Here is a 16,973-nt window from a genome sequence, read left to right on the forward strand (position 1 = left end):
AGTACGAATGGATCATTGGCTCTTTGGGTCGTTGGTGATAACATTTCTAGTCTCCAGAGACAAAAATGTTCTGAAAATAAATTTTTGAACTGTGTCTAAAAAAATGAACACTTAACAAGGAGGTGCACGAGACCCAAAAAAAGTGTGGACTTGTCTTGAATTTGGCATAAAGTTCTGCATGAGTCGAGGCTGAAAATGTGATTAAAACAAACACTTCATTTCATTCTATCTTTTTATTCAATGCCATCTTTAAATAATACGAATCTGTACATCTCTCAAGCAGGTCTTTGACCATTCATTCCTAAATATAACAATAAGCAGCTTCTTTAATAACAGTAATACAGATGAAGTGCTTAAACAGGCCAACCAGACGGGCCAACAAAGATCATACAGCAACAAAAATAGTCATAAGAACGGTGTACAGAACACACACACACACACACACACACCCAACCACTCACACTCGCAGACGTCCTCAGTAATGCACCGTACACCTCTGATAAAGACATTAAAGCAAAACTGCCTGTTCATTCAGAAGCAGCACCAAACAAACGAAAACAATCATTGCAACAGTATTAATACTAAGTTTAACATTCCTCATTAGCTTTATCAATATTATCCGTCATAAGAATCTTTACAACCGTAAATATACAGGATCCAGCTGACCTCATCCTAGTCCATGGCTGACATCACAAGTTGGTGCGCCCTCAGTCCAGCAGAGGGCGACACCAGCAAAGTTCTTGTCCAAAATGTGTGGAGAAAGTCCTTTTTTTTTATTTATACATTTTTTTATTTTTTTTATTTTTAAGTCTGGACAGAATTTTAATGACCCCATGCAGACATCTCAGAGTACCAAAAAAGTGTCTGGAAAATAAGTCGAGTATTGCTGCATTAAAATCTGTGCAAAATCTAAGAAAACCCGCTTAATTTCCAGGGAAGAACTTCAGGTACAGAGCCCCCCACCCCACACACACCCCCAGTGTGTGTTTTATGTCTGCGCCCCTGGCAAGGTGAGTCCTGGCACCAGGCTGGTGTTGGTGGTTGTGGGGGCAGAGGAGGGTGGCAGGACCTTGGACCCCGAGCAAAGCAGCCCACGGGAGGCTGCGTGGTCCCCGTTCAAGTTCTTATAGGGGTTCCTGCGGGGTGGGGCTCTGAGACACACTGAGGGGAAGCGCAGGCTGGCCAGGCAGCAGCCGGGACAGGAGATCACTTCCTCCTGGTCCAGGGAGTGCCCGCTGCCGGAGCCGAAGGGAGACAAACCTGCCGGGTCGCTGGGAGGGGTGTGATAGCCGTTGTTGTTGGTCGTGGGGGTGTTGGGGGCAGCGCTCCAGCCCAGAGGTCGACTGACGACCACGTTCTGGTTGTCCAAACTGGAGAGGGGCGGCAGGCACGGGGGTCCATTAGAGACAGCCGACCCCCAGCCGTTTGTGAAGGGAGGCTTGGGAGGTTGGAACGGGGTTGAGGAGCAACAGGGAGGAGACGGCTGTTTGGAGTAGGAGGAGCTGATGTCCTGCGAGTCTGGGGAGCTGGTGCAGTCCATGGGCTCCTCCTCCACCTCCTGCTCCTCCTGGTCCAGCAGGTTCATTGACAGAGGCTCAACAGATAACGGAAGTCCCGAGTCCCCCGCCACACGATTCTCCTTTTCACCTCCCAACAAACTGTCCTCCTCACACGCTCGGTTCCCGCTGTCCATCTCTGACACCGACTCCTCCTCGGTGAGCGCGGAGTTCGGCGCCGACGTGAGGTGCGGAGGCGGCGTGCAAGGCAGCGAGTGGCAGCGCCGGTGCCTCCTGGGCACGTCGTCGTCGTCCTCAGAGCCCGCAACGTCGTTGTAGTCTGGCGGGGGAGGCAGCGTGAAGGTCAGGGAGATGACCGACTTGCTGGGGGTGTCAAACAGCTTGATTTTCCCGCCCTTTAGGTCCTCCCGCTGGGAGAAGGGGTTGACGCGAGCAGAAGGCGCCAAGGTGACACAAGATGGCGTGTCCGGAGGATGCAGCATGTCGGACTTGCTGCGGGAGAGACGGGGATCGGACATCAAGCCGAGGGACTGCCTTCGAAGAGGGCCGACAACTGGAGAAGCAACTTCTACAGGAAAAATAAAACATTTAACACAATGTTTAAAAAAAAAAAAAAAAAAAAAAAAAAAAAGATCGGACCGGTTTTTAGACGTAATTCTACATCAAGTGTCTGAAAAGTGTCCCACCGATAATCTGAGGTTTGTCCTTTTGCTTCCTCTCAGCTTTCCTCTTCTCCAGCTCTGCTACGATCAGAGAGAACGATGGACGGAGCGTCGCGTTCATCTGACAGGAAGGACAAACAGATGTGTGAGAATACAGACGACGGAAGACGAGCACAAGTTAAAAGTATGAAAAGATGCTTGAAAGACTCGTGCACGGCCAGAAATACACCAGTTAGAAACTAAATCAAGTCCAGTTCCTGTTGATGCTACAGCTACAAACCATTACAATCAACACTAGAGTTCTTGTGTAAAGAAGACAGGTGGTGCAGGTGGTAGAGCTGTTGCCTCTCAGCAAAAAGGTTGCCGGATCGAATCCTGGCCGGGGACCTTTCTGGGCGGAGTTTGAACGTTCTCTCTGTGCATGCATAGGTTTTTTACGGGTACTCTGGTTTCCTCCAACAGACTAAAAACATGCATGTTAGGCTGATTGGTAACTCTAAATTGTTTCTAGGTGAGAGAGTGAATGGTTGTTTGTTTCCCTGTGGCCCTGTCGTGGACTGGAGACCAGTCCAGGGTGTCCACCGCCTCTCGTACAGTGATTGCTGGATATGGACACCAGTAACCCATGCGATCCGAAATGGACAGAAGAGGATGCATGCATGGATGTTTTATCGGATGAGGCATTTTTATGCAAGCTTTTCTTTCGTTGCATCACAGACAAGACAATCTACAAACAGGAACTTCTTAAAGCTTTCCCTGTTAGTGTGAAGTCAGCAGCTAAGGAACATAAACGAACAGCAGCTAAGACAAAAGAGGCAGAACAAAAAAGGAAGGGAAGGAATGTTAAATGAACGTTTCTTACATTACAGCAAGCGACGGACAAATCCAGGAAGTCGGGTGGACAGTCCCCCACCATCAGCCGGAAAGCCACAACATGCAGACCAAAGTCCTGAATGTGAAAATGAGAAATTTAAACTTGGATTTCAAAAATTGAAAAAAGGGAGAATTATTTTTTTATTGGCTGTATTATAAGAATGTATCATTTATTAGACTAATAAAAGAAAAAAGAAAAAAGCCTCATATTTTATAAACGAGTTTTGGTATGCAGCTACAGTATTACTTGAGTTGCAGTACTAAAACAGCCACTAGGGGGAGACATTTTCCACGATAACCTCTAGTTTGATGTTTGCGCTGATGCAGTGACCAAAACACATTAATAGAAAGTAATTTACCAAGACAAAAAGTATTTTTAATAAATTAATGAGCATTTGAAAACTGTTCTGCTACAAAATATAAATACAGCTGTGAGCTGCTCCCTACCATCAACACATACCCAGCCTAACCGTTCCTGCACGTTGTTTTTGCAGCTTCTTCCATATTCAAATGTCTAAAATACGTTTGCAGCAAGAAAAATATGAAACCTGCTGACTGTCACAGCACATGCACTAAACTCTGTTTCCAAGACTTTATCACTCGATTTAAATTTTCCGTTCAGATAAGTTAGCTTCCTGTTTTTACGTGATGATAACGAGCAGAACGATTTTTTAATCGATTTATTCATGTTTGCTTTTAAATTCAGCTGCGCTGTGATGCAACAGCTTTATTTATCGTTTTAAATAAAGTTATTATTACACAGATCATTGCGAAATAGTCATGTGGGGAACTGTTTTTTGAAGAATAGTTTCATCTTTTTTTTTTTGCTTATCTCGAAAACTTTCTTTTCGATCTACCTCCAACTTGCCCGTAGTGTTTTTCTTAAGACTGGAGGAGTTGCAACATCGAGTTTCAGCACTTTCTGATTAACTGCAATCTGTTGGATGAGGGCAGATGTGTTTCTAACCTGCCTTCATTGTTGGGCAACACCATGAAAAGACACTTTATTCACTAAAAACACACAAGGCATTTATTCATCTCTTAACATGAATTCCTCACCGGACCGCTGCATTACAACTCAGTTTAGTTTATTCATAAAAGACCAATTAGTGAAAGTCATCTCTTTAAATATACGGTGATCTGTTGCATACCTCAGTGCGTGGCAGGAAGTCTGGGTCGGCCTGTATCCTCGCAATGATCTCGCACAAGATAATCCCGTATGCAAACACGTCCACCTGCAAAAACAGAACGACATCAGGATCAACCAGAAATACAGAAGAGCTAAAAGATTAAATCAGCCAAGACAAAACACACACACACACACACGCAGCATAGATTCTGCCTTACAGCACATTATCCAAATATCATTTTCAGAAAACAGAAACAAACTTGAATAAGCAGTACTCTGTCGCTCCGTAGTATAGGTCGCATCAGTCAAAAAAGCATCACGAAGAGGAAAAAAACATTTACAGTCACTTTGGCGTATAAGTTGCATTTATTCCCTGTCACCGCTGACCCGTCGTGTTTATTATACGTTTATTTAATGGTCCAAACAGCTTCATTTCGCTTGGGCGGCGCCATCCATCCATCCATCGCAGCCAGAGCTCCAGTGTTCCTGCACTAGCTGAGTGAAGTGAGCGCGCACGGGAGGACTCACCGTTGTAGTTCTTCAAAATTTAAAGTGTCGGTCAAAAGTTGTGTTATGAATATGGATGAAAAAACGTATACAAGTTGCAGGACTGACAAATCTATGCAAAAAAACTGACTTATACGCCGGAAAATATGGTAATCGTTAAGTAAATCACACCACTGAGGGGAGGGGGTGCTTCCATTTCCTTCATAATATGGTGAATATAACCAACAGTTCACAGATTATTTGTGTGAAATTGTTGAAAAACTAAACCAATCTGCACACCAAGGAGAATTAGTTTAGACCCAAGTTGTTTTGACCGATGATAATCTACTACTCCATCCAAGAGCTAATGGCACACATGGAAGACGGACAAGAACAGGTCAAAACCATCAGGTGCCCAGTTTAGGAGAAAGAGACAAGAAGAAGAGGAGAAACGATCAAAGATAAAGGTAGAGTTGTGTCATCTCTTGGAGCATGAAAGGTGCTTTGTTATGTAGGCTGTAGCCTGTGGCCAGTTAGGCATACTATTAATTAATGACATAGAACACCAAATGTTTACATTTAGCTGCTTAGTTCAACATATTTGGTTTTCAGCAGAAAATAAATTATTCTAAAACTAAACTCCTACATGGGAAAGTAATTTTAGGTTTCTATAATTACTAAAGGCAAAGATCTTGTGATGTAGCTTGGGCCGTGTTAAATAGCCATAAACTGTAAAAGGTGCCGATTTGTCTCCTATTCTGAATATTTCACAAACTGGACATTTATGTAAACATGTTTGTTTTTCTCTTGGTTGTTAGTTGGCACAGGGGTGGAGCCAGGGGGTGGCCAATGGGGGCTCTGGCCACCATAGATTAACTTCCGGCCACCTCGATCATTTGAAGAAACTATATTTAACGCTACATAACAACTAGAAAGCAGTTTCCTGAAATGACAGAGGCGGCTGGTTTACAAATATATATGGTGGCAGCCATTTTGGATTTGATGTGGCAACCCAATTTCCAATAGGAACTTTTCTTACCCTTAGATGTAGCCACACAGCAAAATGGAAGTCAATACCCAACTGATTGTTCCAAAGTTATCATGCTCGCAACATGGACGGACAGACAAGAGGATCCTTTCAATTCCCACTCTTGGCTCCGCGGTGGGGGACAAAACCTTGCCGTCGATTCGTTTCGACGCAAAAACACAGAACTAATCAAAGTTGGTCTCAGATCTTTCCCGCACAGGTCACAACTGATCCACTGGCAATAAAAATAATGAACATTCATATACACTTCTGGTTTAGGATACATGGACGTGTAATAGTACATAAAGTAAACATATACGCTCCACGTTGGGCAGTGGTTTATACGAATCAGGAGTTTCCTTTAAAGCTGGGCACACTGCAGAACTTTCATCAAGTCTTACAGAAAATGCTTCGGGTAACCGAGCCGTTACATAACGCTTGTGTTTGCCTACGATAAAACGTTTCATAAATATTTATTGCTTTACGTCACCGCATGAACTATGCGGTTTATTTGATTGTCTTATCAGAGACACAAGTGGACTTTGAACTCTTGCAACAACGTGCAGCTGAAGGAGAGGGGGTGAAGTACTTCAGTACCTTCTCGTTGTACACTTCTCCTCGGAGTACCTCTGGAGCCATCCAGTAGGGGGAGCCGACGACAGCCAGAGGCTCCTGGACTTCATCCTCACTGGGGTGGGAAAAAGAAACAGGAGAACACAGAGATTTGTTCAAACTTCTCGAAAGAAATTTCCCCAAAGCACCAACACTCGGAACGAACCGCTTAAAATTTACTTTCAGGGATTTTGTGGGGAAAACGGTTAACGAGCAGGAAAACAGGAATGAAGGTCTTATGACCGAGTTACAGTAAACAAACGGTTGGGATGTAGTCTTGACAGTGGCAACAGCAGATTAGTGGTGGGAGTGAAGGAAAACTCAGAATCAGCCGGAGTTGGAAGAAAAAACAAAAACTCTACGGCGCATTCAGCTTTAAAAAGATAAAGCTGTTAAACTTTCATGAACTGCTTTAATTAAAACGTGGTTAGCTTTGAGCGTCACCCACAAAAACTGCTGAAGGCAAAATGGCTACGTTGTGTCTGTTAGCAAAATAAACTTTCATTTTAAATGTTTAACCAAAACAACTATAACTTCTCATGAGAAAGGTGGCGGGCGATATATTCCTTTAAGGAACGCTAGGCCTTTTATCTAATGTGTTGATTTCTGACTGCAGTCCAGACACAAACAAGTTATGCAGACGGTTTTACAACTTCAAATAGTTTAATATCTCACTGTACCAAAGTAATAGAAAAATAAAAAGGATGATTTTTACAAACTGGCTGAGACCAGTTTGGACATTTAACATCTTTGTGTAGATGAGCTTGTATAATGTGACAAACTCCAGAGACGTCCATCTAAAACACACTTTTCATTAATTATTCATCGTCTACGCAGAAAGAAGCAACTGTTTACGCAGTCATTTATCTGGTCAACAAGCCCCACGGGGGAAACAGACTTGTTACTGCAGACGTATACAGACACAGCATCCAGAAAGTATTCACAGCGCTTCACTTTTCCACATTTTATGTTACAGCCGTGCTCCAAATTGTATTAAATTAATCTCTTTCCTCATAATTCTACACACAATACCCCATTATGATGATGTGAAAAGAGATTAGAGATTTTTGCAAATTTATTAAAAATAGAAGACTAAGAAATCACATTTACATACGTATTCACAGCCTTTGCCATGAAGCTCCAAATTGAGCTCAGATGCATCTCGTTTCCACTGATCCTCCTTGAGATGTTTCTACAAATTAAACGGAGTCCACCTGGGGTAAATTCATTTGATTGGACTTGATTTGGAAACACACACCCGTCTATAGAAGGTCCCACAGTTGACAGTAATGTCAGAACGCAAACACCGAGTCAAAGGAATAGTCTGTAGACCTCCAAGACAGGATTGTGTTGAGGCACAAATCTGGAAAAAGACGGAACGTTCTCTGCTGCTTTGAAGGTCCCAATGAGCCGAGTGGCCTCTATCATTTGTAAATGGAAGGTTTGGAACCACCAGGACTCTTCATAGAGCTGGCCGGCTGTCTAAAGTGAGTGATGGTGGGGGGGGAGAAGGGCCTTAGTCAGGGAGATGACTAAGAACCTCATGGTCACTCTGTCAGAGCTCCAGCGTTCCTCTGTGGAGACAGGAGAACCTTCCAGAAGGACAACCATCTCTGCAGCAATCCACCAATCAGGCCTGCATTGACCGACCAGAAGAAAGTCACTCCTGAATAAAAAGGCACATGGCAGCTCGTCCGGAGTTTGCCTAAAAACACCTGAAGTAGTCTCAGATCATGAGGAACAAAATCTTCTGGTCTGATGAGACAAAGATTGAACTCTTTGGTGTGAATGCCAGGCGCCATGTTGGAGGAAACCAGGCACCGCTCATCACCAGGCCAATACCACCCCACAGTGAAGCATGGTGGTGGCAGCATCATGCTATGGGGATATTTTTTCAACAGCAGGAACTGGAAGACTAGTCAGGATAGAGAGAAAGATTAATGCAGCAATGAGACATCCTGGAGGAAAACCTGCTCCAGAGCGCTCGACCTTAGACGGGGTGACGATTCATTTTTCGTCAGGACAACGACCCAAAGCACATGGTCAAGATCTCAAAGGAGTGGCTTCAGGACCACACTGTGAAGGTCCTGGAGGGGCCAAGTCAGAGTCCAGACTTGAATCCGATTGAATATCTCTGGAGATATCTGAATATGTGGGCTCCTCCTCCTCCATCATCATCCTTATCAACAACAACACATTAGTTGCTCCTCAGTTTCATAACTTACCACATTTTTAAGATTCAGATTAAATTTAGTCATGGAGTTCCACAAGGCTCTATGCTTAGTTCCATACTTAAAAAAAAAAAAAAAATCCCATATGCTTCCTTTTAATAAAAATCAACAGCATGGCACTTGCATTCTTTTTCCTGACATTTGCCACATAATTTATTAATCTGCATTAAATACATTTGGAAATAGCCACTGTACAATAAATTTGGGTACTATTTGGATGTAAACAATTGAAGTTAAAAATCCTGCACATCATTACAGAAGCTTCAGGATGCAAAGACCAAAAAGTGATAGACCATTTCCCCACTCGTCATTCAATACCTCTTCAAACGATAAAAGAGCGGGAAAGATGCACCGGTATTTTGTGAATCAAGCACAGCCGCTGAAGCTGAAACTGTAATAATTCCATTTGATAAACAGCCCAGAAGGGTTGTATGAGGTGAAACCTGCATCAGTGTGCTAATATTTTCGCTTTTGCCCGAACTTCCTCTGTATCTAAGAAACCACAATATTTTCAGTTATGTAGAGATATTGTTGTGCAACTTTAGCAGAATAAAAAAAAAAAAAAGAGGAAGGAACTCGAGAATGTGCAAGGACTATGCGTTTGCACATCTACACAAACAAAACACACACCCCCTGCTGGGAGATACTTCCTCCCTGTTCTATTTCCATCTGTTACTGTGATACAGCAGAAAACTCAGGCAGAAGGCTGATGGCAGAGGGGGAAACGAGCGCAGAGACAGCCATGGCTCTCGACGTAAACACAGTTTGGAGAAGTGGAGCAAAGGAAATGAAGAAACACTCAGAAGGCAGCAGAGAGGAAACGGCTCAGATGAGGGGAAAACAAAAGCAAAGCGGAACGTTTTATTCAAGAGACGGCAGAGATCCTCTAAAGCAGAAAGAGAAAGAGCAGGACTGGAATAGTTTGACCTTATTTGGAGCTTTTCCTTACACCCTTCAACCCCAAATCACCCCCCTTGCTTTCCTAACTCCATGCCATGAGCAGAGTTGTATTAACATTGTGCACACACATACAATGCTGGTCCATTCTGCTTGTGGTTTGCTGCAGGATGCAACAGTGTGTGGGCAAAAATAAAAAGCAAACATGACCCCGAGGACGACGGAAACACAACTCACCAGCTCCTATTGAAACAGAGACAGGAGCAAACAGACGTGCAAGAATGCAAAAGCAAACAAGAGACTGACGACTCAGGTGAAGTGTCACTTTTGGAAAATACATCACCCATCTCATATATTTTACCCCTCCCCTTTTTCCACATTTATTAGAGCCCGTTTTATATATGTACAAGTTTATTGGAAATTTAATTTATTGTTTTTTAAGTGCAAAGTTACAAGGCTGTCCTCCTCCCCGATCGTGACGCATACTTGTGTAAACACAAGCGGTGGCTCGACACTAACACCCAGAGAGCAGAAGCAGAGAAAAAGGCATTTCGGGTTACAGTGGCAGATGTCTCATCTCAGCCAGAATGCTTTTTATAAAAAGACTGCAGATAAACAGGAGAGGAGGACTTGTGGGATACAAGTTTGTGACTATATAAGTGAAGGCAAGAAACTTCAGATCAAAAAGGCCATAAACATCTCATGCTCATGTGTTTCTGCCCTCATGACTGTGTGGGATTTTTGAAAGCAAACTAACAAGTATTACCCTGATGCATGCTCAATAATCCAGGTAGAAAAATCCAAAAAAGTTCAATCTGGTCCTCTAGACATTCAAAAAAAAACAAACACAATTAACACAAGTAACAAGTATTACTTTTCTATGTGCATTAGAAACTACTTCTTAAAATCAACCTGTGCAGGTCCATGAATGGAACTTCCTTCTTTAGTAAATAATTACTTGCTTGCTTAACGTGTGACCTAACACTAAATTTAGTTTTGAGTAGCTGTTTTTTTTTTGTTTTTTTAAATACTATGTGGCTTCAGACCAGTCACCACCCTTTATCAATACTCAAGACGGTTTTGTGACCTTTGGGATGAACTAAGAAGTAGAGCCCGACCAATATGGAAATTTTGACTATCGCCGATACCAGTATTGGGAGTGGAAGGTGAATGCCGATAACCGTGTTCACCCCCAAGAATTTAAGAAAACAGTGAGTGGAGTGGGGCTTGTTCATTAATCGCAGCCGTTAGCGACCATGAAGCTAAGAAAATCAGATCCACACTATACGTAGTCCCACTCTAGGTACACAAGTGGTGCACTGGTCATAAAAACAGTTTTCCTAACGTGCGTTCACATTTTCTATCCTCCACTATTCACCATAAAGTTACCAAGTGTGTTAAATAAATATAAATTAAACAAAGAAACGTCCTTCCCTGTTAAGTGCTTAAACAGTCAGTCACGTATGATGAAGGTCTAATTACTACTGACCACAGCAACATTTTGTTTGTTTTGCAAAGAAGTAAATATTTTAGACAAACAATGCATTTCATTGAGGTCGACAAAGACAAAGTTACTAACTATATATTTATCTCTACGTTAGATTTATTGTTCTGGCTAACATTTTACAAGGCAATAGCCTATGCTAGGTTATCAAAACGTTAGCTTGCTACGTTGAGGGGCATGTAGCTATTGACAAAAGGGTTGGAGATTTGAAAAAAATATATATCTTTTTATTTCATTTATTTTATAGATCGGTTCAAATAAAATTAGCATGCTCCATTCAGCAAAATACACCACACAGTATTGCTCACTGCTTCGGCTGTGCTGAAACTGAAACTTAAAACGAACGGCCATGACTTGAAAGTAGTCTTCATGTGCCCTCTGCTGGATACATTGTACAATTATGGCAGGTTCCAGAGAGGGGAAAACGTAAATAATAAGACATTTTTTTAAAATAAATTTAGCTTGCAAGGATTACTTTGACCTCATTTTAGGTAGTGTTTTTAGTGCTAAATGGCAAAAAAAAAAAAAAAAAAAAAAAAAAAACCTAATAGGCAAGAATACAAAGAAAAGAAATCCTTAAAGAAATTCTTTTTTTTTCTGCACTCACTCATGCAAGGTGGATGCCTTTTTTCTCCCTCTCCTGCTCTCCTCCTGCTTTTTTTTTGTTCTCCGTCTATCGGAGCTCCTATTACACATCTTCCGAAACGAAAACTATGGTCATGGATCTGGTGAGCTGGACTTTCAAGCAATCAATAAAATCTTTTCAACAAAACGACAGGGTCCTGGAGAACCCTCATGTTCCGCTGAGACTCACGCGACAGGATAAGTCATGGATCCGTGGGGAGTTTGGGAGCTGATGTGTCTTTCCGTTTTGTCTCAGGAGGACGCTGAAGGTGTTTATATAATTGGATTTATGACAGCAGGGTTTCTACTTTTTGGCATCGGCGGATTCCTATGCTATTGGATTTAAGGAAGACAGCGGCAGCAGTTTATGGCAAAACTGCAGAGTCTGTGTGAAGGTTTGGTTCATGCTATAAGTACTTAAAATCAGCTGCTTTACAAGCTAAACCGTAAGATGGAAGCAATTTGTGAGAATCGCAGGCCACCTGCGGCTTCTGGGACTCGCCAACATGTTGGAGATGACCTTGGAGGAGGCTCATAAGCACGGACCAGAGAATGCCCACCAATCTGGCCATTTGGATCTTGAAAGTACCAGCAGGACTCAAGGCCGACAAGGAAAAAAAGCAGATTGCCTGAAAATTTTTTTTTAAATCCACAATTGTGGCTTATCTGAATCAGACTCCCCTGGTTGGCCTCGGAAGCAGGCAGACTTGTCAAATTTCTCCTGGGATATGTGTAAACTAAGGGAAAGCAAGGTGTCAAGAGATCTTTTTTTGTAATGCCACTATCCTATCCTCATGGCCTTTTCCCTTTTTCTATCTAAAATATTATTCTGAAAAAGGATAAAGGGCCTCGCCCCAGTAGCAACAGCAACGTGCACTCCGCCCATCTTTCAGACGACTGCTGTACGAACATAATCTCACGGTATTTCTGTACAATGGTAATAAAGCTTGTTCTGATTCTGAAAGTCTGAGGCTAAAGCTAGGTGGTGACTAGCTTAGGCCAGAAGCCTAACCAAAAGAAAAATAAACATAAAACAAATGTAAGGGGAATTAGGTTTCCACACTTGAGCTATTTTTCCCCTATTTTTGTCTTTCTAAAAATTTAATTGGGTCTGATAAGTAATTTGCTTTTTGAATTTTGGAGCCAAAAAAAAAACAACCAGCTAGGCTAAGGTGTTACCACCATTTTCTACTCGTTACGTTAGGCTACTCTCCGGTTGGCTTTAACTCCAGTGTGTCTGTATTGTCAAAAAGTAAATGACACAAATAAGTGTTTAAAGACAAAAAAAAAATGATTGTTGTACAATTATAACAGGAATACATCAAACGAAGGTACAAAGGAAAAAGAAAAATAATTTTTTTGCTGAATTCTGTCAGAAAAAAAAGTTTGCTCCCACCATGGACGTTTCCTACAAATCTTAACATTCAAAAACAGCCAAGGGGCAGTTTATGTTACAGGATACACACTTTAATTTTGCTCCAGAAACACTAGAACATTAAAACAGAACTTTTTTTCCCCCACATTATGGTATTTTTTATTAGTCCGGTAAAGAATCTGCCCATCAACCATTTCTGGAAACATGAAGTCACCGGAGGAAAAAGCTACAGAACGTGCAAGTTTTCTTTCCATTCATACACTGCAGAAGCAGCTATAAATTAAGGATGCCACATAAACGTGAATAAACACAGCTGCATGGGACGGGGGAACAGAGACTGCAGAGGGAGCAGCTTGTTGAGGTCATAGCAGTGTGACTCGAGGGTGCTGTCAATACTTAATCTGACTGCTCTCCCTAGCTTTAAAACTGCACTTTGACAGGATTATTAATTATCCTGCGGGGAGCAAAGTGGGGTTAACCACAATATTTGGAAAGGAGGCAATGTGTGCCTGCATACTTTGGAAAAAAACAAAAAAAACAATGTGTATTTTGGTGTGAGCAACAATCTTATTTGGTCTGTGACCGTCTCTGAAAGGAAAAAAAAAAAAAAGAAGAAGTTGGGTGAAATAATTCTGAGCACACAGACATATATGGCACGAGCAATACGATACAGAGAAGTGAAGGAATGTGATTTACTGAGCAGGCCTTATCTAATCGTAGAACGCCGATAGATTTTTATGGACCGACCTGTAATCTGGGATCTTCTCTGCGAGGCCAAAGTCTCCCACTACAGCTGAGCACCTGCCGCCCTCCCAGCGCACCAGGCAGTTCTGCACAGAGGGTCAAAGGTCAAACATTTTCTACTGTTGTGCGTCCAGTGGATGTACGAAAACGCAGCTTCTCAAATCCAACAATCATGCAAGATTTTAAATCAAGATTCTTTTTTTACACATCGACATTCAGGGCTCATTCATTCATAAATATTCAGATTATGTTGGGTCTAACAGGACTTTAAATGGACTTCAGTGTTCAAGTAAACTGAAGGTCCATGGGCCAAATCTGGCCCTTGTTCTAAAATTGCGCCACTCCGGGTGGATGCATGTTGAAGTAGCTCTGTTAGATTTTGCTTTTGGAAACTTTAATTCCTCTTTTTCTGGATGACTGTTTGCTCCGGTATTGGAGGCTGTGCAACTGGAAGGATTTTTACTGAAACTTTTTTTAGTTTTGGACATTTGTTATGATGAGTAACCATAACAAGGTGGTCTTCTACAACCAGAAGCAGCTGATTAACATCTCAAAAGCTCAAATACATCTCTCAACTACAGCCCCAAATCTCAAATGAGTTGAAAAGGAGGCGCCGTGGATGCATTCCCGTCTCCCTGCCGGCTGTGCTCAAGTGCCTGACCACCGAGATCCTGGAACTGGCAGGAAACAAGTCTTGTGACAGCAGAAGGACCGGGATTGTCCCCCGGGCCGGCTGTCCACAGCGACAACGAGCTTGGCAGGCTGCTGGAAGGAGTAGCCATCACTCTGCGAGAAGTTCAGCCCGGCATTCAGGCGGTCCTGCAGCCCAGGTGAACCAAGAGGCCAGCTGAATCTGGGTGGATGGATCTGACGGCTTCTGCGGCCAGTTTCTTTGGATCCACTGTTGGACGGACCTTTCTGCCTACATCAGTATCTATAACGTCTCTTAATGAAATGAGGATAATGAGTTACAACATTTAATTGCCCTTTGGGATTAATAAAGTATTTTTCAATTCAATTCAAATAACATCTTATGTGGCCCCAGAGATAATATTTTAAATGCTAAATAATTTTTAATTGCTTCTCATTGTGCTTAAAAAAAAAATAATTGAGCATACTTCCATTTAGTGCATGCTTCTCATGACAGTTGACTAACTTTAATGCCCCTCCCAAAAAACGTAGAATTTTCCAGTAGTTATTGATTTTGACGTGGAAAGTCACAGAAAACGTCAAATGAGACAGATCAATCTCTTGTTGATGAACCTGCAACTAAGAAAAGATGTCTGTACATGACTTAATGTATCGACTGAAACTGGTCCGTGCCCCCACCCTTATGTAACTGAGTTCAATAGCCCTGAAGTAGATTATTAGAAAACTTTTCCCCTTAATATAGTATCTTATAATTACCGTAATTTACTGCAAATGATGGTAGTATTTAAGAAAATACTGATCCATCCAACACAGAATTACCACAAAGACAAAGTCATGAACAGAAGCCCCAGTTATCATAAGGACTCTAGATTTATTCCGACAATTACTTTAGCTGTTTATTTACCGTTAAACTTGTTTTAGTTTCCACATAAAAACAAAGGTCTCTCTTGTAAATGAGTCCCTGAGGCTCAATGGGATTAATATGTAGAAATAAAGATTGAATAAAAAAAAAATCTTAAAAGGTATAGTTCAGTTATTGAAGTGTTTCTTTGAACAATTAATATAACCTTACAGCTCTGCGGCTGACCTTGAAATGATTAAAAGATAAAACTGATCTCTGACCAGATTTATGACATAATGACTAGTGGAGCCTGTAAACGCAGCAGCTGCTAGCTGTAGCACAGCCAGTGCAGCTAAAGCACTTCCAACAAAATTATTAGGAATAATCTTTATTTTTAGGACCGCAGCAATCCACTTTGGTTTTGGTCCTGTTCATACCGTTATCTCGTGAATCCAGTCAGAACTTAATTATATCGCCAAAGAGGTTGTCAAGAGTTGTCTACAACAGGTAAGATATTATTTGTTCATAAACACCCCACAGAAGCCACTCCTGAACTATCCCTTTAATGGTCTAAATGAATTACTCTGTGCAGTATAGTTTATACAAAGCTTACAATTACTAATAAAGGACACTTCTCTTATTGTAGATTTTAAATAATTACATTTACACAGACCGAACAGGAAGTGGGTGCAAACTTTCAGCAGAGGCCCTGTAGTAACTAAACAAACCTTCTCTCTGCTTGGACCTCAGTTTTACATCAACAAACTGCAGCTTTGAGTGCAGCTTAAAAAACAAAATTCAGCTGCTGGTTTGAATGAATTCACCTGGAAGCACAGAAGCACTTATAAAACGGAGCCTCAGTGAAGGCACCACGTGTGGTTGCATGACTGTAATACAGCAATAAAAGCCTTTGGCTGTCCCAAATCTCTAAATTTAAAGAAATGTATTCACATCTTCCCACGTTTTCACCCTGGCTGTGTTCATCTGTGCTTGTGGCGTAGAGCACACGTCTCATAAACACCATTTAAAGAGGATGAGGGGTTTCTTGTCACCTTGGAGGTGAGGTCCCGGTGGAAGATGCCTTTGCTGTGCAGGTACTTCAGACCTCGAGCGATGTCCAGAGTCAGGCTGAGGCGGACGCTCCACGACAGGTACACATCGCTGCTCAACAGCTGCTCCAAGTTACCACCGTTGATGTACTGCAGCATCACAAGAAAACACCAAGAGCTCATTAAGAATAAAATACTACAAAAGAAGATTTTATTTTGATAAGCTGCTGCTGGAATTATGACACGAAGAAGCCTTTCAAAATTGTTCGGGGAAGATGGGACTCGGCAGTATTTAAGCAATATGTCTATTTGAAAACCAAATGTCCCTCTGATGGGCAGCTTAATGTCGATTTCTGTTATTATAATAACAGCTCATGTTCATTTTTAACTCTCAGGCTGCACAGAAGTGCAGCTTCTGCTGCTCTTTGCACTCGAAAACAACCACAGAATTCAGTATAGATAACTATGTAACACTGAGCTGATGGGAGTGTGGAGTTCAGGACACAATTCACATGGACTGAGAGCAATCATGATCAAACCCATCCCATTAGCAGAAAGAAAGACTAAGAAAAGAAAGAAATAACGACAAAAAGACCCGGGAGAAAAGAACGGCCAAAAGAAAGACTCGGGAGAAAAGAACGGCCAAAAGAAAGACCCGGGAGAAAAGAACGGCCGAAAGAAAGACTCTGAGAAAAAAACGACAAAAAGACTCTGAGAAAAGAACGGCCGAAAGAAAGACTCTGAGAAAAGA

General features: G+C 42.0%; 1 protein-coding gene across 1 annotated transcript in view; it reads right to left on the bottom strand.

Moving 5' to 3' along the window:
* Positions 1–224: 224 nt before the first annotated feature.
* tesk1b (testis associated actin remodelling kinase 1b) overlaps positions 225–16,973 on the bottom strand; it is a 46,741-nt gene continuing 29,992 nt past the window's right edge. The window contains exons 5-11 of the mRNA XM_037675690.1: positions 16,226–16,372; positions 13,685–13,767; positions 6,292–6,382; positions 4,204–4,287; positions 3,042–3,128; positions 2,204–2,300; positions 225–2,085 (exon numbers count right to left, since the gene is read on the bottom strand). Of these exons, the coding sequence (XP_037531618.1) occupies positions 989–2,085; positions 2,204–2,300; positions 3,042–3,128; positions 4,204–4,287; positions 6,292–6,382; positions 13,685–13,767; positions 16,226–16,372 (1,686 nt within the window). The 3' untranslated portion in view covers positions 225–988. The remainder of the gene's footprint in view (positions 2,086–2,203; positions 2,301–3,041; positions 3,129–4,203; positions 4,288–6,291; positions 6,383–13,684; positions 13,768–16,225; positions 16,373–16,973) is intronic.

Source organism: Nematolebias whitei, chromosome 1, assembly GCF_014905685.2.
Source record: "Nematolebias whitei isolate Nwh7 chromosome 1, NemWhi1, whole genome shotgun sequence".
NCBI classification, from domain to species: Eukaryota; Metazoa; Chordata; class Actinopteri; order Cyprinodontiformes; family Rivulidae; genus Nematolebias; species Nematolebias whitei.